Raw genomic sequence first — 19,135 nt, 5'->3', positions numbered from 1 at the left:
AAACCACTCCTACGAAATTAGAGCCGCTCACCGCTCACAGGGCATTGACCTTGGCAAAGACGTCACGAATGATGCCGACAGCCTTGGCAAGCTCTTCGTCGGAAATGACGAGCGGCGGGGCGAGGCGGATGATGTGGCCGTGGGTGGGCTTGGCAAGCAGACCGGCGTCCTTGAGCATCAAGGTAATGTCCCAGGCAGACACCTTGAACGTCTCGTCAATGACGATGGCATTCAGAAGGCCGCGACCACGGACAAGTTGGACCCACTTGTACTGCTCCTGGAGCTTGCTGAGCTCGGCGCGGAGGACGTTGCCCAGACGGAAGGAGCGCTCGGTGAGCTTCTCGTCACGCAGGACATCGAGCGCGGCCATGGCCACGCGGCATGCAAGGGCGTTGCCGCCGTAGGTCGAGCCGTGCTCGCCAGCGTGATGACGTCCATGTACTTGGCGTCGCAGAGGACGGCCGAGACGGGGAGCACGCCGCCAGACAGGGCCTTGCCGAGAATGAGAATGTCGGGGCGGACGCCGTCGTGGTCGCATGCAAGGAGGGTGCCCGTGCGGCCAAGACCGGTTTGGATTTCGTCGGCAATGAACAGGACGTTCGCGGCCTTGCAGATGGCGTAGGCCTCGCGCAAGTAGCCGTCGTCGGGGACGACAACACCGGCTTCACCCTGGATGGGCTCAATGTAAAAGCCGGCAGTGTTGGGGTCCTGGACGGCCTCGCGCAGCGCGTTGAGGTCGTTGTACGGGATGACCTGGAAGCCGGGCGTGTAGGGGCCAAAGTTGTCCTTGGTGGTGGGGTCGGTGGAGGTCGAGACGGCAGTGACCGTGCGGCCCCAGAAGTTGCCCGCGGCGAAAATGATCTTGGCCTGGTTGGGCGCGACCTTCTTGACCGTGTAGGCCCACTTGCGGCAAATCTTGACGGCCGTCTCGCCGCCCTCGACGCCAGTGTTCATGGGCAGGATCTTTTCATAGCCAAAGTACTCTGTCATGAACTTTGCGTAGATGCCGAGCTGGTCAGAGTGGAAGGCGCGCGAGGTCAGCGTGAGTCGCGACGCCTGGTCGACGAGCGCGGCAATGATGCGCGGGTGGCAGTGGCCCTGGTTGACGGCCGAGTACGCCGACAGAAAGTCAATGTACTGCTTGCCGTCGACGTCCCAGACGTTGACGCCCTGGCCGCGCGAGATGACCACGGGGACTGGGTGGTAGTTGTGCGCATTGTATGCGTCTTCCATCGCAATGTAATCCTTGGACTTGAGCTGCTGAACCATGGTTTTGATGAGGAAAAAAGAAAGGGGAGCTTGGAGGTGAAATGGGAGTTTGTGAAAGAGAGAGAGAAAAAAAAGGGAACTTTGGCTTGATGGCGATAAAGAAGCTTGGCGCTGTTTAACTGTTTTGGAGAGCAAGTAGAAGCAGGCAAAAGGAAGACAAACAAGTCAGCGAGGTTGATAGGAAAAGAAAAAAGAAAAAAAAAACCACCGCAAGAGTTATCGGAGGTTGGTAGGACGATAAGGGAGAGAGGAGGGGGAATCATACAGACACAAGAGCGAAACCCCCCCCCCTTCTCGCAACAAAGCAACAAAGGGAATAAGAAGAAGAAGCAAGTTGAAGTTGAATTCGCACAATAACAATGACAGTGACAATGAAAGGGAGAAAGAGAGAGCGCAAGAGTGGGCGGGAGTGAAACGCACCACAGTAACAACAAAATGAAACTGAACGACCAAAAAGACGACTGAGATGGATTGAATTATGAATGACAGCATCGTATTTCACGAGCTCACACAGTACGATCGAAGGCGCTTTTTTGTTTGGGGGGAAAGAGCAGGGATCAAAGCATCGGCGTTGCTGTGTTGTCTCAACGCGAGGCAGGGGACATTGACATCTTGCCGCCTGGCTGCAATGATCAAAGAGCGTTTACACACACACACATACACACACAGAGGGATTTGCCGAGACTTCCCCCCCCCCCCCGCGACCCAATGTTCAAAGTGCAAGTGCTGATCGTGACTGTGTTTGTGTTTTCACAATCGCGCCACATTCTATTCTTCCTCACTGCTTTTGCTCACTTCTTATTGCTCAATGCTTTGTTATTGATCGTTTTCACTTTTGACGCCATTGTGATTTTGTTTTTCTTCTTTCTATTTTGCTTTCTGCTGTTGAGGAAAATGACAATGACGGAAAGGGGAAAAAAACAACACTGTGACAAGGACGAAAAAAAAAAAAAAAAAAAAAAAAAAGGATGTATGAAAAAACCATGACAAGGACTTTTTTTTTTTTGTTCGTCTTCAATCTTCAATGCTTTCCTTGCAGGAACGCAGCACCCCCTCAAAAGAGCAAGAAAAACAAGAAGCAAACAACTGCATCTGCACATCAGCGACGAGCCGCAGAATAACACACACAGCCACAGCCACAGGAAAAAAAAAAAAAAAAAAAAGTCACGACACGATTGAAAAAAAAAAAAAAAGCATGATGTTTGGCGTTTTGAGTGCGTTGTTGTTGTTGATGTTGTTGATGTTCGGAGCGCGTGCTGCGTGCTGCGTCTCAACTGGACCAAGTTGAGTAGAAATGAAAGCAAAGTAGCTGCAAAAGAAGCGCGACACACGGAAAAAGAAAGCGCAGCAAAACAACAAACAGAAACATTGGGGGAAAAAAAAACGAAAAAAAAAAGAAAAAAAAAAAACAAAAAAAAAAAAACGTACATGAATCGTTTGGACTGATGATACGAGGATGGATCGCGGGAACAAACGGTGGACGAGATGGCTGGCTGTGTTCGGCTAAAGACTTTCACCATTCAGGAAGGAAAGAGAAAGCGGGGAAGAGGCGGGATTGGGGATGGGGGGGGGCGGCTGGAAAGCGAGGGGGAAAGCGAGCGGAAAGCGGGCTGCTGGGTTGAAAGCGGCTTGTAGAAACAGAAAGGGAGCGCAACGCAATGTAACACAAAGATGGATTGATTCTTGGAAAATGACAAGAAGAGATTAGGGGGGAACTAGTCGTCGGGGGTGGGTGCCAACATGCGTGGTGAAACAATCCCAAAATGCACAAAAGGGCTTTGTTTGGCCATCCCGCTCACAGTCTCAGAATCGTCATTTGCACCCGAGCTTCTGAGCACAAAAACCTCGCTTTTGCTTTGCACAAACAACCAGTTCAGTCTACTGTACGTCCTTCCCTTTCTCCCACTTTCAGAAAAACAAAAAAAATGGACACTGAGGCAGACGCGGCAGAGACCGCCGCCAAGCGCATCGCCCAGCTGCTGCAGCGCCCAGAGCAGCTCGACAAGGTATCCGAGCACCGACGACGGCTTCTGCGCGAGAAGGAGAGCGTCGACGCGCGACTGCGAACGGCGCTCCAAACCCAAGTTGATGACATTCGCAGCGGCCTCGAGCTGCTGCACGCGTCCATCCAGAACATCCGGCAGGTGCGTGGCAATCTGGCATCGGTGGACACGCTGTGCAAGTCGAGCCGCGCGCTGGGCTTGGACGCGTCCGAGTTCAAGCAGGTCAACGACGCCCGCAAGACGCTGATCAAGACCCGCAAGAACCTGGACCGCATCTATGTCGTCCCGCAGACGGTCAAGCAGCTCAAGATTGCCATGGATGCAGAGGACTGCAATCTACTGTACATTTACGAGAATCTGTCCGCGCTCGAGTTCATCCGCGACGAGCTGCTCTACCACGCCCGCCACTTGTCGGACGAGCACGAAGCGCTGCAGTGGTACTTTGCCGAGGTCGATACGCTCAGTGATTTGCTGGCCAAGCGTCTCTGGCATCTGCTCGACCAGGGCATGTCGCTCATCAAGACCAAGCCGCAGCTGCTCGTCACCGTCCTGCGCATCGTCGAGCGCGAGGAAAAGGCCGACATCCAAGTGCTCGATCCCGCAGCACCCGTCAAAATCGATCGATCGCGTCGTCCTCGAGGGTACAGAGAGAAGGCGCTCGAGCGGTTGCTGGCCTCGGCCGTCGTGCGCTTTGAGGCGCAGGTTGTCGACGACAAGGAGCACGTCGAGCCTTTTCTCGAGCGTCTCTCCAAGTTCATCTTTGAAGATCTGCTCACCGTCAAGAACGACTTTGTGCCATGCTTCCCTCCTCACTACAACATTTTCAATCTCTACGTGGCCTCGTACAATTCGCATGTCAGCGAAGTGTTGCTCGAGCTTGTCGAGCGCGAGCTCGAGCCTTCCGAGATTCTCGCCATGCTCAACTGGATGCAGGTAAGATTTCGAGGAGCCCCCGGTGCTTTTGATTTCGAGCAGCCCCTCGCGCTTTTGATTTCGTGATTTGATATGCATACTCAATGTTTTTGTTTTCGGTTGGTCTCCATCACCTCCCCCCATGCCATTTCACACAGTCGTACACTGAAAACCTGCAAAAGAAACTGGGAGTCACCGCGCAAGACCCCATGCCCGCAGAAAAGCAGGACTTGCTCATGGAGCGATACACGCGCCTCGTTCGTGAAAAGATGCAAGAGTGGTGCCGCAATATTATCAAGAACGAGCTGCAAGAGTGGATTCACAACCCAGATCGCGAGGGTCCGCCAGACACCGACTCGAAGGGCTTGTACGTGACCGAAGCAACCATCATTCTCTTCCAGATGATTGATCAACAGGTCGCGGTCGCCTTCCGCACGCGGCACGGCAAGTTTATTTTTGAAGTCGTTCAGCTCTGCACGGCCATGCTGCTCGGATTCCAGGACGACTTTGAAAAGGAATTGAACGAGACTACCAATGGCTACTTTGCCGTGACTCCCGAAGAGCGCCCGTCCTTCATGCTCGAGTTTTTGCTGGCGGTGGTCAACAATAGCGTGCAGTGCGGTATCTACGCCGAGCAGCTGCGATCCCGTGTCGAGGAGGACGCCCATCTCGAGGCTCAGTTCCTCTCCGTCTGCCGCAACCAGCTGGCCAATGTCGTGTCTGGCTTTGAGCAACTTGCCGTTGTGGCGCAGGGCCATCTCGTTCGTATCATTTTGGGCGATCTCGATCCCGTGCTTGTCGGGCTGTTTACGCGCAAGTGGTACGAGGCACCTCGCGAGATTGACACGGTGGTCGCCACGCTTGACGACTACGCCAACGATCTTGCCCAGCACATGCACCCAGACTATGTGCCGAAAACACTCGCACTTACGCTCGACCAAGTCATCATTTCGTACGTGCGTGCCATGTTCAACAAGCGCGCCCTCATCAAGTCCGACATTCGTGATTTGATGAAGAAGGATATTGACAAGCTGCAGCAGGTATGTTGTCTGTGTTTTGTGCTTATGTGTGAGTGAGTGAGTGAGTGAGTGAGTGAGTGAGCTTGTGTGTGTTGAATGCTCTGCTCACCGCCCGCCCTTTGCGTTGATTCTCTCGTCGGCTCTCGTAGTTCTTTGCCTCCAAGGTGGCTAGTGTACCGGAACTCAAGCTGCAGGTGGATGTGCGATTGTCGCTGTTGTACGACTTGCGCGAACTGGCGACGGACACCGAGTCCATCATTCCTTCGACCTACTATAAGATTCACACGCGCCATCCGGACTTTAGCCCCGAGCATATGGAAATCATGCTGGCCTGTCGCGATGATTTCGGTCGGTTCCGAGGTGGCGCTGGTGTTTCCAAAGCCATTCGCGAGATGCTCGAAAAGCACGCCAATAAGGCGAAAAAGACTGGCGCGGCGGCCTCCCCCGGTCCCAGCAGCAATCAGCTAGTCGTGTTTAGTCACATTTCAACCAAGCAATGAGCGAGGAAGGGGGGGGGGCCCGGTGTTCGAGTGACGTGCAACAATAAACACAATCGAGTTGTACAAATCGGTTTTCATTCCATTTCTCTCTGACGATTGATTTTGCGACAAACAGGCATCTCTTCTACATACTCTACTACATCATTGTACCACCTATACTTTTTGTGTTGGACTCGAGTGACAAAAGTGAACAAATGCAGCGAATGAACAAAAGCGGAAATCATTCAGCTTTTTTTTTTTTTTTTTTTTTTTTTCCCTCCTCTGGCTTTCGACTCGCAATGACGCAGGTACAACAAAGCGCGAATTCAACACAGACTCATCCACACAAAGTCATCCAAACACGACAATGCATCGTGTCGGGATGTGCTCCGTTGGAGTGACACAATGCAGTTGGGAAAAGTGACACGACGGCGAGCATTGACTGCAGCACGACCGACGACGATGCGCGTGTTCAATGGAAGACTAGCAAGCATTCTCATTGGACTACGAGCTGCTCCTCTGTGTGTGTGTGAGAGAGGGAGAGATAGAGAGAGAGAGAGAGAGATGCTCATTCATTCGCGACGACGATGAATGAACTCGCTCCAACTGGTTGATCTCGGACGGTTGTGCGTACTCACTTGTCTGTTCTCTCGTTCGCTGCTGCTCTTGTACTTTCGCTTGCTTGCCAGGCGCGCGCATTGTACGACTACGAAGGCGGCGAAGGCGAGCTGTCGTTCTTCACCGACAATGTCATCCAAGTCACTGACAAGGTAACAGGACTTACACACATATCGGAGAGCCCATTTTACAACGAATGGGCTTGATGCAAGTCGTACGCACGATCCAGAAAGGGCCGACCAAGCCAACAAAAAAGGCATCGAGGGACTGGATTGGAAAACCCGCCGTTCGTTTGCCCAAACCTTATGTCTCACCTTCGCGGGATCAATCCTCGAAATGTGACACTCACGTCCATCTGGCCTGATATGCGCCCCCCCCAACGTACTGCTGTTATTGATTTGAACAGGGATCGGGCGACGGCTGGTGGATGGGTGTCCTCAATGGCCAGATGGGTTACTTTCCTGAAAGCTACGTGATGGAGGCAAGTTTCTTTTTTATTTTGTTGTTGTTGTTCCGAGCGGGATGTTGTTCTAGCGCTGCGGACAGATCCAGTTGGACCTTTCCTGTTGGAATGGCCACGAAGGAGGACGTGGTGGTGGTGGTGATGGTTCACAATCTGTGCGAGCTCACAAATCGTTCGCTTCGTTTGCAACAACAGCTGCCATCGTCGCCGGCTGCTCGTGCATTGCCATCTCGTGCGCTGCCAGTGCCGACAGCTGCTGCTGCCGCTGATGACGAGGAAAATTGGGATGACGACGACGCAGAGCCTGTGCCTGCAACTCGAGGAGCCACGCGATCGACCTCCAACGCCTCCTCGGCTGGCTATGGCACGGCTGCTCGCCGGGGCACCGTGCGGCGCAACCTCAACCGCTTCAGTGCGTTCGTGAAGACGGGTGGAGAAGCCTTCCTCATGGCCGAGAGCATTGACAAGGTGCCGTCAGACCTGGTCGTTCGTGTTGTTGCCGGTCCCCGTTGGCTGGATGCTCCTCAGTATTTTTCCGTGTCCGTAACCGAGCCCACCAAAAAGAGCAAGTTTCATGGCGTCAAGAGCTTTATTGCATACAATGTGATGCCTTCGGTAAGGCGTATTTTATATTTTGTGTTTTTTTTTTTTTTTTGGATTGTTGGAGTGGTCCGCTTCCGACCGCTCCCCTGCTTGATCTCTCACGGCAATCTGCATTCCCCTTTTTCTAGCACACTGGGGTTGCTGTCAGTCGTCGATACAAGCACTTTGACTGGTTGTACGAGCGACTGACTGAAAAGTTTGCGTCGCTTTCTATTCCTCCACTTCCCGACAAGTCCGCAAGTATGCCGCTCAATCCTTGAACGATGCTACTGTCTGCTTCATTTGCTCACTCTTTGTGATTACTACCCGACTTCAGTGGGTCGGTATGAAGAAGAATTCATCAAACTGCGCCAGCAGCAACTCCAGCGTTGGCTGACGCGGTTGGCGCGCCACCCAGTCATTTCCCAGTGCGAGGCGCTGAACCACTTCTTGACCTGCAATGGCGAAGAGAAGGAGTGGAAGGCGGGCAAGCGCAAGGCCGAGAAGGACGAATGCATTGGCGGGAAATTCTTCATGTGCATTTCTGCTCCAGATGGCAATGTTCCCCCTGACGCGTGAGTATTCTGATGCAATCGATTGCATTGGCAATTCGAGGACTTGATGGCTTACTTGTTGTCTCTGTCGCAGTGACACGCAAGTCGAGTCCTTTGGCAAGTTTGTTCGTGGAATGGAGAGGCGTATGGACAAGGTTCGAGAATGTGGAGAACGATTCTCATCGTTCAGTCAAGGTGAGTGTTGATGTTGTGGTTGCTGCCATCGTTGGAGGACGGGTGGGGAAGCATTTCTTTTGGGTTTCTCACCTCTCACCGCTTTTTTTTTTGTTTTGTAAGACATTAAAACTGAAGTTCAGCGAGTAGGTCATGCATTTGGCGACCTCACCAGTGATGACTGGAAGGATGAAGGCCACCGTGATGGCGTCTGGTGCTGGCGCCAGAACTGCCAAGGTGAGTGGATTTCTTTGTTGTGGTGTTTTCGCATTTCGTGTTACGGGAGCTCACACGTCTCACGTCTCCTTTCGCTTGTTCAGCGTGCACTCCGCTCACCAAGGCCATCGAGTTTACCAGCACAACCCTCAACGAGATTGGACAGTCATTCGCCGATCAGGTACTTGTGTCGTTCTTTTTTTTTTCTTTTGTGCTTGGGGTGTTCCCCGCTTTCTTTCTTCGCTCTGATCAACTCAATGAGCTGCGCTTGTTTGTGGATCAGCCCGCAAAAGACATGACACCCTTGCTTGCCGACACGGCCGAATACCTTGGAATCCTTCCGACCTACCCCTCGATTGTCGACACGCACACCTCGGCGTACAACCGGCTCAAGGAGACGACAAAGCTGCAAGAGCAAGGCAAAGCGGACGGATCGGATGTTGCGGCAGTCCAGCAGCGTTGCGAGGTCATCTCGAACGTGACCTTGTCCGAATTGGACCGCTTCCACACCGAGCGCAATTTCGATACCAAGCTCTCCATGGAGACGTACCTCGCCAGCCAAATCGAGTTTTATCAGCAGATTGTTGGCAAGCTGCAAAATGCCCTGCAAAAGTTCCAAGATATTCCTCAATAGTTGCGACAACCAACCGCAACTATTTTGTTTTCATTGATTATGCATGCTTGTCGTGAACTTGGCACTTATCCGAGGAAAAAAAAAAGGTCGTGACATGTGTGTTCAAAGCGCGATTTATGCAAAAACCCCAGACAAACAAAACCAACCAACAAACAAACAAAACACCTTCCAGCTGACGAGATCAACTCATTTCCATCATTTCAGCTCGAACATCGTCCGATGGAGGAGGCGTATCAGCATCATGCAATTCTTTGGGCGGGACTTTAAATTCAGGGATGGTTGGCGACGGCGAAGAGCCAAACCCTGCAGGCAAAGGAGAGCGGGCGCTGGTGGAAAGTGGCGCTTTGGCGCTGCGCTTGTGGCTGCTGGATGTCAATCCACGTGTGGTGTTGGAAGCCATAGAATGAGTTGCCGCGGGAGCTGGCGAGCCGCTCATGCTGTGCATGTTTGTGGAGGCTGGGCTCGGGTTGGCAGCAGCCCGACTCAAGGCCCAGCAGTAGCTGGAAAGATCCCGGTTAGAGTTGAGAGTGGCCGAGCCCAACGCATTCAGGCTTGCCGATGAGAGGTGTAGGCGGTTGGGAATGGCCTCCAAGCTGCTTGTGGCATCGGTCAGAAGCTGCTGCATCTCGCTCAAGACTGCTGCACCCACATCTGTTGCTGTTGCAACGCGCGGTTCCAAACTCGAAAGAATGCCCTGCAGCAGAATCACTGCTTGCTGCTGCATAAGGATCTCCATACCCACAGCGGAGGTTAAATAGTGCTTGACATCCCGCAACTTTGAACGAGAAACGTTGAGGAGCTGGACGTGGGTTTCGGCAGTGCCATGGATTTGGTCGCCACTGCGCGCCAGTTCCTCAGCCGTTAACAACGAGGCGGTGCCGGTGGCCTCAAGGGAATGGACCTTGGGGACTTGGGTCAGGAATTGACGCAGCAACGGCGCTCCACCTCTTGCCCGCCGCTTCATTACCCAGTACCAGTACACGGCCGTGGCCAACTCGAGAGCAGGAGTCAATTCTAGCGTAGGAGCGACGTCCTCGGCGACAGGGGTGTCAGCAGGATGCGTTGGTTTGGCTGCGTCTGCTGCCATTGGCGAGTCCACAGAGCCAGAGCGGGAGGAGGCCATGCTCTGCTCCACCTCGGCAGGCTGCGGCTGTGGCAGGTCGGAAGCGTCCGCCGGCGCAGTTACAATTGTCGCTTCTGCTGATTCAACGGTTGCCATGGGCGTCACGGATGATGCAGGAATGGTCGTAATGAGCGAAGCAACCTGAGTCGGCGTCACACACGCCCAAAATTCCTTCTCAATGTGCTGCAATCGATGCAAAATGGTGCTCTGCGCTTCGGCATCGAGCGCTTGGTCGCGCTTCTTGGCGTCCTTGCAGCTATCGGGAAAGATGGCAGTCGTGTGCTTTCGACAGTAGGCCACGTAGCTGATATCGCCCGACTTGATGTCCTGAATCTCCATGTGCAGACCCTCGCGCTGCGCACACGTCACGTGGAAGGCCTTCATGCACGTCTTGACCGAGCACTGGATGGGAGCGCCCTGCTTGTTTTGGTAGCAGGTGTCGCAGGGCAACTGCCAGCGATCGCGGGGAATGTTGTCGACCGATTCGACCGGTTCCATCGCGTCGGCGTCTCCAAAGGAGACTTCCGGAATCCACATTGCACAGCTGATATGTGCCAGAGCTGGCCCGTTGGGTCGCAGGCGTGCGGTGATTTTGCTTGGCGCGCAAGGTTTGAGCGCACCTCCTCGGTTTGGGCAGAAAATGCACTTGGCATCTGTCAAAGAATGCGCGCACGGATAGCAAAACCATGCCCCCTCGGGAACGCTTTCGACACCATAGCAAGCTTGATGCACTGCAAGATTGCATCCATCGCAGAAGAGAATGTTATTTCTGAGCAAATCAATCCCCGAAGGAGCAGTTAGTTTTTTTTTTTTGAGTTTTTTTTTTTTTTTTTTTTTTGTTTTAGGTTTTTTCGTTTTGGATCCAGTCTTCCCACCTCGAAAACAAACCCCCACGGAATCCCCACGAAGCTTTCCTTACCCATCCTCGCTATCTCCGCTCAGACAAACATCGCAGACAATGTCGTGATTAAACTCGACGCCGCTATTACGTTCGAGCACGATGCGCCGTTGCATTTCGTGGAAGGTCCTCTTTTCAAGCTCGAAAAATATACGTTCAAAGTCCTGGGTGGAAAGTCGCGGCGGCTCTGGCAAGGCCGCACAGCGCGTGAATTTGGTCAGCGAGGCATGCGGGTCTGGTTGGAGCGTTGGTTGGGCGGCATGAGCTTCTGCCCATGCGGTTTGCAGCGTGCTGTTGATTAAGGCAATCCGTTGTTCGTCCTGCGCATCGATATCGTACAGACATACAGTAGAATGCGGCGAGAGCACATCCAAATCGTCCACAGTGTGACGAATATAATGCAGCGGCCGTTTGAAGGGTGGTCGAGCAGAATCTGTGGTCTTGTCGGAAACCTCTTTGAAGCTTGCCGCAGATATCGTTGCATCGGGGTCGGGAATTTGGATCTTGGTCAAGTTGTACTCGGCAATCCAGTCCTGCACCGTTGCATATGCGCCCTCTGCGTTGAGCAGCGCAGGGTCGTCGACAACCATGCGCGACGCAGGATCAACAAACACTTGCTGGTGCTCGTGCTCCACGGCACGCTCTGGGGCTCGCGTCGTCTCATCAGCCGTGGCAGGGTTGATTTTGCCAGGGGCTGATTTGCTCGAATTGTGACTTGAACGAGTTGCACGTCCTGCCGCGTTGTTTTTGTTGGACGATGTCGCTCGCGAAAGGAGCATGGCATCGAGGCGCCTTGACAGCCCCTCGTACAGCCGCTGCGACTTGCTCGAAGAGTCCCATCGTGAGAATGGCACTGGACGCGATGTCAGCGCGTAAAACTTGCCAAACGCCGATGGTGGTTCATCGTCATGTTCATCCTGCAGAGTGGTCTCATCATCATCATCATCATCATCATGGTCGTCCGCGTCCACTGCGTCCTGTCGGCGGCTTTTGGACCTGCTGCTTGACGAAGCTGTGATCTCTCGGCTGGACTTGCTTCGTGCATCTGGGCTGTCTTGGCTGCGCGCACGCACCGGCAGCGGGTGGAGGCGAGGAGCAAGCGTCGCCATGACGCGGCGGTACGACGGCCGGCGCATGGGATTCGACTCGTCGTCGTCCTCGTCGGCACTGTCGTCCGGTCGCATCAGTTGCTGCTGATGTTGCCGTACGCTTCGTCGTGAAGGTGCGACTGGCGTTGGCGTTGCACTGCCAGCAGCAGCAGCAGCAGCAGCAGTAGCAGACGGCGCTTGCTCGATGCTGCCTGCTTCAGTCTCACTGCCAACACGCGGCTGTTCCGACTGGACGGGCGTGCAAGCAGAGGTCGCTACAGTAGCTCCATCACCCGCCTCAGTGGCTGGCACAACGGGCATCGTGTTGTCCATGCTCGCGCTTGACTGTTCCGCTGAATCCAGATTTCCCGCCAAATTTTGCGTGTTGGGCTCTTCATCGTCGCTGTCAATCCGTCGACGTTTCCTTCGCGTCTCCGCTTCCAGATTGCTTCCAGTGGCAGGCCTCGATACACCAAGCCCGCCCTTGGCTCGTGAATGGGAGTCACTGGCCATTGACAGACAGCCAAAAAGAAGAAAAAGAAGAATAAAACAAGAAAAAAAAAAAAACTGAACTATTTTACGCGCCAAAAATTACACTCAAAATACAACAGCGACTTTGTGTGTTCACGTTGTCCAGACCAGCGCAATTTCAACCCCCCCCCCTAACTGCCAATGCTGTCGCCAACCATCATATCGGTAGACGAGCTTGAGGGAACCACTGGCTCGTCATCCGCAAAAAGAAGCTTGAGATCCTGCATTCGCAAGTCCTGCTGTTCGGATTTGTTCGTGGCCAAGGCATGATTCGCTAAAAACTGCTTGCGGGCCTGAATTTTCAGCATCCGCGTTTCAACAGTGCGCGCTGCAATAAACCGCGTGACAATCACCGGCTTGGTCTGCCCGATGCGATGGACCCGATGCAGCGCTTGATTTTCGACTGCGACATTCCACCACGAGTCCTACACAACAAGCAACAGTTAGCTCCCACACACACACCTCACGTTCCACCAAGCCCCGTGAAGATGATCACATACCATTAAATAAACGTTCGCCGCCGCAGTGAGATTCAACCCGACGCCTCCGCTGAAGAGACTGATAATGATAATTTTGACGGCCGGATCTCGCTGGAAGGCCTCGAGCACCCTTTCTCGCTGTGGCTGGGACAGTGACCCGTCAAGTCGCACATAGACGAAGCCCTGGTGTCGGAACTCGACCTCAATCAAGTCCATCATTGAGGTCCACTGCGAAAATACGACGGCTTTGGCGTCCTGTTCGACCGTCCACAATTCTTTGAGCGCAGCCACCAGCGCAAGAATCTTGGTACTGGCCTTCCACGGTCGGTTTCCCACAAGTTCCGCCCGGCGCATGAACGAGGACGTGCGATTTCGCGTGGCCAGCTGGACGCCAAAGAGCGAGGCACGGTCTCCGTCCCGAGCGGCAGACAGCGTGTCATTCGTATCCGCATCGAGAGTCACAATGCTGCTATTGCTATCGTCGCCAATTTCAGTCAATTGTGCTGAATTGGAAGCTGAAGAAGAATTGGATGTGACTGGTGCAGCAGCCAGATTGGCCGGAGGGCGAGCGACTTGCACCAGCTGTTGCGGTTCAACGGGCTTCCGACAAACCGGACACGAATGCAAGCGAGCGACAGTGTGCTGCATGCAGCCTTTGCATCCGGTATGCAAGCACGGCGTAACCACAATGTCCTCGGGAAAATCCAAGCAGATTGGACATTCCTTCTCTCCAAGGTTGCCATTCACCACGGTTTGCTGCAGTTCGGCAGCGTAGCCCGCTAACGTGGCATTTCCGTCATCAGAAAGAAAGGCCTCGATTAGCTCTTCCACGTTGCCCACCAGCGAAGAGGAAGAGGACGAGGACGAAGAAGAAGAAGAAGAAGACGTCTGCGCGCTCATTGAGCTGCTAACCTGATCTCCAGACACATCCTGATTTCGACGAGCAGTCGAAGAAAGCGCACTGGAGAGTAAAAACGGATGGTCACACGCCTGACGCAAACGCATGAGCAGCTCGAGAATGCCCGCATAGTTTGAAAGCATCCTGCCGGCAGAGCAAAACTCTGAAAACCGTGTCTTGGTCCGCTTGAAGATGGCCATGTAAAACTCCCGCTCGCCAGGGGACAGCTCAAGTTCTACCATCTGCTGTCGCAACGGGGGCAACGAAAGAATCGGATTTCCAGCCCAATCGCGTGTTTTGTGTGTTCGGCGCAGCATGAGCGGCTGGAGCACGCTCTGCAGCACATCAAGGGCCGCGGGATCGCGCTTGTCAAACGGTTTGCCAATCATGGCAGACCAAAACCCAAACGAGCACCAAGGCTCGACCTGGAGGAATTGGATGAGCGAAAAGACGTCTTCGAGCTTGTTCTGGACGGGCGTGCCAGTGAGTGCCCAGCGACGCTCACCGTGCAAGGCTTTGCAAGATATCGATGCTTGGGTGTGTCTCGTCTTGATGGTATGGGCCTCGTCAAGCACAACACGATGGAAGTGGACGTGAAAGAGGGTGAGGAGTGAGCCTCCTGCTGCGCCAGTGCTGGTGCTTTGACTGTTGCTGCTGCTGCTCGAGCGCCACGCCACGAAATCGGCTGCCAATGTGCCGTACGTTGTGAGAATAATCTCGTACGACTGACACAAATCAACCAATGAGCGCGAGCGGCTGCCGCCATAATAGACGAGCACAGCATCGGCCGGGATGGCTGTGTGTGTTTGGATTTCATCGCGCCACTGTCCCAAGAGAGACATTGGGCACACAATCAGAGTGCCTCTTGCACGAGGAAGCTTGAGTGAAGAGTCGGACTCGTCTAACGCTGTTGGCTTGATGCCGATGGATTGGGTGCCAAAAAGGGAAACCATTGGTGATGCTGCTGCTGCTGATGCCGATGCTGATGCCGATGCTGATGCAGCTGCCGAAAATAATGATGAAGATCTTGCGCCTGGAAGTTTGCCGTAAGCCACGCCCGCCGGAGCAGGATTGGACGCAATGAGGGAGAGCATCTCCACCGTTTTTCCAAGTCCCATTTCGTCAGCCAGAATACCCGCCTTGACCTGGGACGATGCATGCGGAAAGTGGACGGACAAGCCACCAGAGACTGGCGACCAGTAGAACACGTCGCCATTCTGGAACTCGCATTCCTGCCACAGCGGGTGGAGGGCAGTCTGCTTCCCATTCCGAGATGCGTCATCCCTGCTCGATGAGCTGCTGCCGTGACTGCCGCTAGCTCCGTCGCTACTGCGCGCTGCAAGCTCTCGCATGAGCATCCAACCCAGCGCTTGCTTTTGGTAAGGCTTGAGCTGCGTCCGGAATGTGTCCACGGGTTCCACCTCTGCCAACCGTGCGTCCAAAGCCTGTGCAGATTGATACACTGTGTCAAGCTCAAACTCGGAGAGCGCGCGCTCGCCGTCTGCCGGTGCACTCGTGTCGGCGCCACGCGTGGCTGGTTTTGCGCTGCCATTCTCCCTCTCCAAAGCGGCATCGATGCTTTGGTCCAAATCCGCCGCCAGAGTGTCCTCTCGGTCGCGCGCCGCAGCAGATTCGGCAGTCGGTGCCGGCGGCACAGAGTGAGAGACAAACGCGGCTGAACGCATTGCCTGCGCATTAAACTCTGACCGTCGTGTTCGAACGTTGAGCGCCTCGAACAAGTGGGCGAGGCACTGCTTCTTCAATAGCGCTCGGCTATCTTCGTCGTCCGTGAGCGCGGCGCTCAAGCCAGTTTGCGGTGGTTTCGAGAAACCTTGTCGCAACCCGTAAATCTGCATTGGTTGTGCTATGTCAGCGACAATTTCACTCACAGGCAAGTCTGAATGATAAACCACAACAAACTCTTGCACCTTAAGTTGTAAAATAACACTGTCCATGGACGTAAGCTTGGGTGGTGCATCGATGCAAGTGCCTATGACGTGAACAATGTTGAAATCGATCAACGGGGCAAGGTACTGGCACACATCGCTTGGCAGCCGACCAATCTACAACGCAGCCAAAAAAAACGCCAGTTGGTCAGCGTCGCAAACATAAAATTAAACAACAAAGACAAGAAAAAAAACCAACTAGCAGCGGAATTGCGAGCTGGTCCAATCCGGCAGAACGTCTTTACCTCAAAGTCATTCACAAGGAAGCGAATCACAGTCGAAGTCTCGGCTTTGCCAGCTCTACCCTTTCCTCGAGAGGCAGCCAGTTGCGGAAATGGCCGACCTTTGGCTGAGCTGGAAGAGCCGTTGGTGGTGGTGGAACTGGCCTCAGCAGCTTTGTTGTCGTCTGGCAGCGCAGCGAGCACTCCTCCCGAGCGCTCTGTGGTGAACTCGGCGCCCGGACAGGCGAGACCGGTACTCGTACGAGTTGCGTACCCAATGCAAACTAGCTCACCCAGGTATTTTGGCCATGCTTCGGTGACAGCGGCGAACTTGGAGGTGTCAAGAGTGTTGATTTCGGAACGCGCGCGCTTTGCCAGAGGAAGCTGAGCTGATGATGCCAGTGAGCTCGCAACGATAGCCCCCGCATCGCACGAGTTGCTCGAATCACCAAGGTCAATGTCGACGTCGCTGTGAATCGATTTGGCGGGAAACGAGGTGGAGGAGCGGCCATTCACATCAGCCTCTTCTGCATCGCCGTCCTTGTCGTCGTCGTCGTCCTCCTGCAAGTCAAATGGACCATTTGTCTGCATTGCAATTGTGCCATCATGCAACACCGGAGAGATGGCAGCGGCGGCGGCGGCGTCGCCGTCCAGTTCAGCCATGCTTGCACTGCGCTTGCCGGTCGGCAGAGTCGCACGAGACGACGACTGAGCAGCCGGCTTTGACTTTGATGCACCGACAATCTTCAGCCATCCCGACGAGACTGCCGGTGACGCGGCGCGCGGCTGGTCGACCGCTGGAGCACTCGGGGCAGCAGCGACCAGCAGCGCTTGCCCGTTGCTCGCAAAGTAGCGGTCGGCAGCGCGATCCACGTCACCGCCGCAGCGTGCAACCAGCGCAGCCACTGCTTGGAGCTTGTCTTGGCCAAGTCCGAGAATGGCCAGCAGCGCTGTGGAGGCAGCAGCGGCATCGCCAGCAGTGCTCATGGGGTTTGGTCTGAGCGATCAAGCAAGGAGGGATTCAGCTCTGGGCGCACCTGGGAGAGTGAGCAATGAATGGTGACAAGCACGATTTATTTGACAGGGCAGAAAAATACAGAATTGGCAGTATCAAGATGTGAAAGAGATGCAGAGTGCAAATTGTACGACTTGCCGAATATTCGGAGGAGTCGAACGAAGCACACGGCCGTCAAAGCGAGCTGATGGCGTTAAAGTCGGAAGTGTGGCCGAAAGTAACGGCTCTGTCTCCAGAGATCCTGGCAGAGCAATCCTCAGAGTGAATTCAGGTGCCCGATCGTTGGACAGAACTGGGAAGCTGACTCCTTGTTGAGGACCCGAATGAGCTCACTTTTCAACTGCACAGCCGTATAGGAGGCGGAATCATTCAGCCCATGCGAGCTTCGGAGAAACCGCACAAGATCGTCACGCTGCCATTGCACAAAGTTGTTCAAGACTGTGTCTCGAACCCAGTCGGACGCAAAGATCATGCGACCTCGCAAGAAGGACTGATGCGCGCGGCCGTCCGAGTCATGCCACAGTGCGGGAAGAACCTCGATGTGCAGCACGGGGTCAAAGACAATCAGTTCATTCACTGGCTGACCTAGGGACAAGAGAGTCCGCAACGAAAGGGATCGGATGGCACGATCAAGGTCGTTCAGCCAATCGATCTCGTCCGAGCCGAAAACCGCTCCCAATACTACGCGGGCAATCCCACCCCAATGTCGGAATCGTTCATTCGCGGAATGCATTGCGGATAGGATTCGAGCACTGTCCGCATTTTCTCGACGAAGAGAGTGCCGCAAGCAGCACGACAGCTCGTTCCAGGACCACACAGGCATGTAAAGTTTGGAAGCATATTCCTTTAACAGTTTCTTGTCAAAATTGCTGCAGGGAGAGGTGACGAGCAGGGTGCGCGCGTTGCCATAAAATGTTGGTGTGTGTCCGTCTGCAATGAACCAGACATCGTCGCGACGATTCCGAAAACACTCATCCACAAAGTTGTCGTTTGGAGAGTAAACTCCACTAAGGACTGTTCCGTCATTTTGAAGGAGGTATCTGTTCTTGGCTGGCATCTCTGCCGGCTCGTAAACCACAGTCAGCTGGGGATTTTGCTGAAGCAGACGATAGATAAAGTAGCCCGAGAAGAACGTCTTGCCGATGGCAGGATTGCCGGTGACAACCCAACGAAGCTGCGTTGCAAACTTCGGCGCCGTGATCTGGTCGAACAACCCAGAGTAGCAGTCGCGAACCATGAGGTCTGATCCCAATTCAGGCCGTCCAAGCCAGAACACGCCCTCAGGCAGAGTCAAGAGGTGGATGTCGACCAAGTTGGCGACCCGGCTCGGAACACGATCCATCTGAAGCGGCTGTCTGGCGGCAGGATCCACCTCGACCATCTGGTTCGTATCGAAATTCAGTCGCACCACCTGCTGGGTCACTTGACCGGCGTGAAGAGCTTGCCAAAATCTGACAAGCAAGTTGTGATCGGGCACTGCCAAACAATCGAGAGATCCAAAGTGAGAATTCTTCCTTCAGCACACGCATCTCAATAGAATGGATGACATACATTGACTCGGGGCTGGGGCTGGGGTCAGGGCGAACAGCCGTTGGCGAGTTGCTTCGAGATCAGCGGTCGTGTTGATTCCAATCTGAAGTTGCAGCGCTTGTTGCTGGCGTCGTGTTGCTGTCTCGGCATCTCCAGCGTCACGGACGGCTGCAGCATCCCGGGTTTGCAGCTCCTGTTGTGCAGTTCGGTCGGCTGCCAGAGTTGTCTCCAGTCGTTGGATCGGAGCGAGCAAGACTCGTCGCTCATTCTCTGGTTGCTCCAGGCGAGGTCGCTGAATGTCATCAGGTTGGCGGTCTTGAGTGGGCGAGGCAGGTCGGACGGCACCATGAAGTTGCTGCTGTTGGTCGCTTGAAGCTGTGTGGCGGGACAGGTTGAGATCTGCCATTTTTGGAAGACAAAACAAAAGTTTTAAACAGCAAAAAACAGAGAGAGAGAGAGAGAGAGAGAGAGAGACAGAGAGAG

At 54.2% G+C, this 19,135-nt stretch overlaps 6 protein-coding genes across 6 annotated transcripts; 2 read left to right on the top strand and 4 right to left on the bottom strand.

Annotated features, from left to right (window-relative positions):
* Positions 1 to 34: 34 nt before the first annotated feature.
* Positions 35 to 2,934, bottom strand: CAOG_04880 (ornithine-oxo-acid transaminase; the record flags this gene model as incomplete). Its single annotated transcript, XM_004347581.1, has 3 exons — positions 2,698 to 2,934; positions 478 to 1,388; positions 35 to 415 (listed from the first exon to the last, which is right to left on the bottom strand). Exons 2-3 carry the CDS (start codon positions 1,267 to 1,269, stop codon positions 35 to 37), a joined length of 1,173 nt encoding a protein of 390 aa, XP_004347631.1. The 5' UTR covers positions 1,270 to 1,388; positions 2,698 to 2,934.
* On the top strand, positions 2,712 to 5,785 carry CAOG_04879 (hypothetical protein). The gene is made up of 3 exons (XM_004347580.2): positions 2,712 to 4,205; positions 4,343 to 5,224; positions 5,353 to 5,785. The coding sequence occupies exons 1-3, from the start codon at positions 3,033 to 3,035 to the stop codon at positions 5,701 to 5,703; spliced, it is 2,406 nt and encodes an 801-aa protein (XP_004347630.2). The 5' UTR covers positions 2,712 to 3,032; the 3' UTR covers positions 5,704 to 5,785.
* Positions 5,786 to 5,962: 177 nt separating this feature from the next.
* On the top strand, positions 5,963 to 9,069 carry CAOG_04878 (sorting nexin associated protein 1). Its single transcript, XM_004347579.2, has 10 exons — positions 5,963 to 5,990; positions 6,372 to 6,452; positions 6,707 to 6,781; positions 6,959 to 7,378; positions 7,495 to 7,606; positions 7,683 to 7,920; positions 7,994 to 8,094; positions 8,197 to 8,310; positions 8,394 to 8,470; positions 8,573 to 9,069. The coding sequence occupies exons 1-10, from the start codon at positions 5,982 to 5,984 to the stop codon at positions 8,921 to 8,923; spliced, it is 1,578 nt and encodes a 525-aa protein (XP_004347629.1). The 5' UTR covers positions 5,963 to 5,981; the 3' UTR covers positions 8,924 to 9,069.
* CAOG_04877 (hypothetical protein) lies at positions 9,013 to 12,577 on the bottom strand. The gene is made up of 2 exons (XM_004347578.2): positions 10,966 to 12,577; positions 9,013 to 10,815 (listed from the first exon to the last, which is right to left on the bottom strand). The coding sequence occupies exons 1-2, from the start codon at positions 12,543 to 12,545 to the stop codon at positions 9,105 to 9,107; spliced, it is 3,291 nt and encodes a 1,096-aa protein (XP_004347628.1). The 5' UTR covers positions 12,546 to 12,577; the 3' UTR covers positions 9,013 to 9,104.
* Positions 12,578 to 12,599: 22 nt separating this feature from the next.
* On the bottom strand, positions 12,600 to 17,139 carry CAOG_04876 (SNF2 superfamily RAD5 protein). The gene is made up of 4 exons (XM_004347577.2): positions 16,132 to 17,139; positions 15,869 to 16,003; positions 13,064 to 15,790; positions 12,600 to 12,988 (listed from the first exon to the last, which is right to left on the bottom strand). Exons 1-4 carry the CDS (start codon positions 17,092 to 17,094, stop codon positions 12,695 to 12,697), a joined length of 4,119 nt encoding a protein of 1,372 aa, XP_004347627.1. The 5' UTR covers positions 17,095 to 17,139; the 3' UTR covers positions 12,600 to 12,694.
* Positions 17,140 to 17,378: 239 nt separating this feature from the next.
* On the bottom strand, positions 17,379 to 19,058 carry CAOG_04875 (hypothetical protein; the record flags this gene model as incomplete). Its single annotated transcript, XM_004347576.1, has 2 exons — positions 17,379 to 18,598; positions 18,674 to 19,058. The coding sequence occupies 2 exons, from the start codon at positions 19,056 to 19,058 to the stop codon at positions 17,379 to 17,381; spliced, it is 1,605 nt and encodes a 534-aa protein (XP_004347626.1).
* Between the last annotated feature and the right edge of the window lie 77 nt (positions 19,059 to 19,135).

This window comes from Capsaspora owczarzaki, assembly GCF_000151315.2.
Source record: "Capsaspora owczarzaki ATCC 30864 unplaced genomic scaffold supercont2.7, whole genome shotgun sequence".
NCBI classification, from domain to species: Eukaryota; class Filasterea; order Ministeriida; family Capsasporidae; genus Capsaspora; species Capsaspora owczarzaki.
This window is presented reverse-complemented; position numbering and strand designations above follow the sequence as displayed.

Excerpts from the sequence above, each read along its gene's own strand:
- CAOG_04879 (XM_004347580.2), top strand. The coding sequence starts at position 3,033 with ATGCACAAAAGGGCTTTGTTTGGCCATCCCGCTCACAGTCTCAGAATC. Across the intron at positions 4,206-4,342 it reads CCATGCTCAACTGGATGCAG|TCGTACACTGAAAACCTGCA; the intron begins GTAAGATTTCGA and ends CATTTCACACAG. Across the intron at positions 5,225-5,352 it reads ATATTGACAAGCTGCAGCAG|TTCTTTGCCTCCAAGGTGGC; the intron begins GTATGTTGTCTG and ends CGGCTCTCGTAG.
- CAOG_04878 (XM_004347579.2), top strand. Across the intron at positions 6,782-6,958 it reads CTGAAAGCTACGTGATGGAG|CTGCCATCGTCGCCGGCTGC; the intron begins GCAAGTTTCTTT and ends TTGCAACAACAG. Across the intron at positions 7,921-7,993 it reads GGCAATGTTCCCCCTGACGC|TGACACGCAAGTCGAGTCCT; the intron begins GTGAGTATTCTG and ends TCTCTGTCGCAG.
- CAOG_04877 (XM_004347578.2), bottom strand. The coding sequence starts at position 12,545 with ATGGCCAGTGACTCCCATTCACGAGCCAAGGGCGGGCTTGGTGTATCG. Across the intron at positions 10,816-10,965 it reads AGCGGAGATAGCGAGGATGG|AAATAACATTCTCTTCTGCG; the intron begins GTAAGGAAAGCT and ends TGATTTGCTCAG.
- CAOG_04876 (XM_004347577.2), bottom strand. The coding sequence starts at position 17,094 with ATGAGCACTGCTGGCGATGCCGCTGCTGCCTCCACAGCGCTGCTGGCC. Across the intron at positions 15,791-15,868 it reads GTGTTATTTTACAACTTAAG|ATTTACGGGTTGCGACAAGG; the intron begins GTGCAAGAGTTT and ends CAACCAATGCAG. Across the intron at positions 12,989-13,063 it reads CGGCGAACGTTTATTTAATG|GACTCGTGGTGGAATGTCGC; the intron begins GTATGTGATCAT and ends CTTGTTGTGTAG.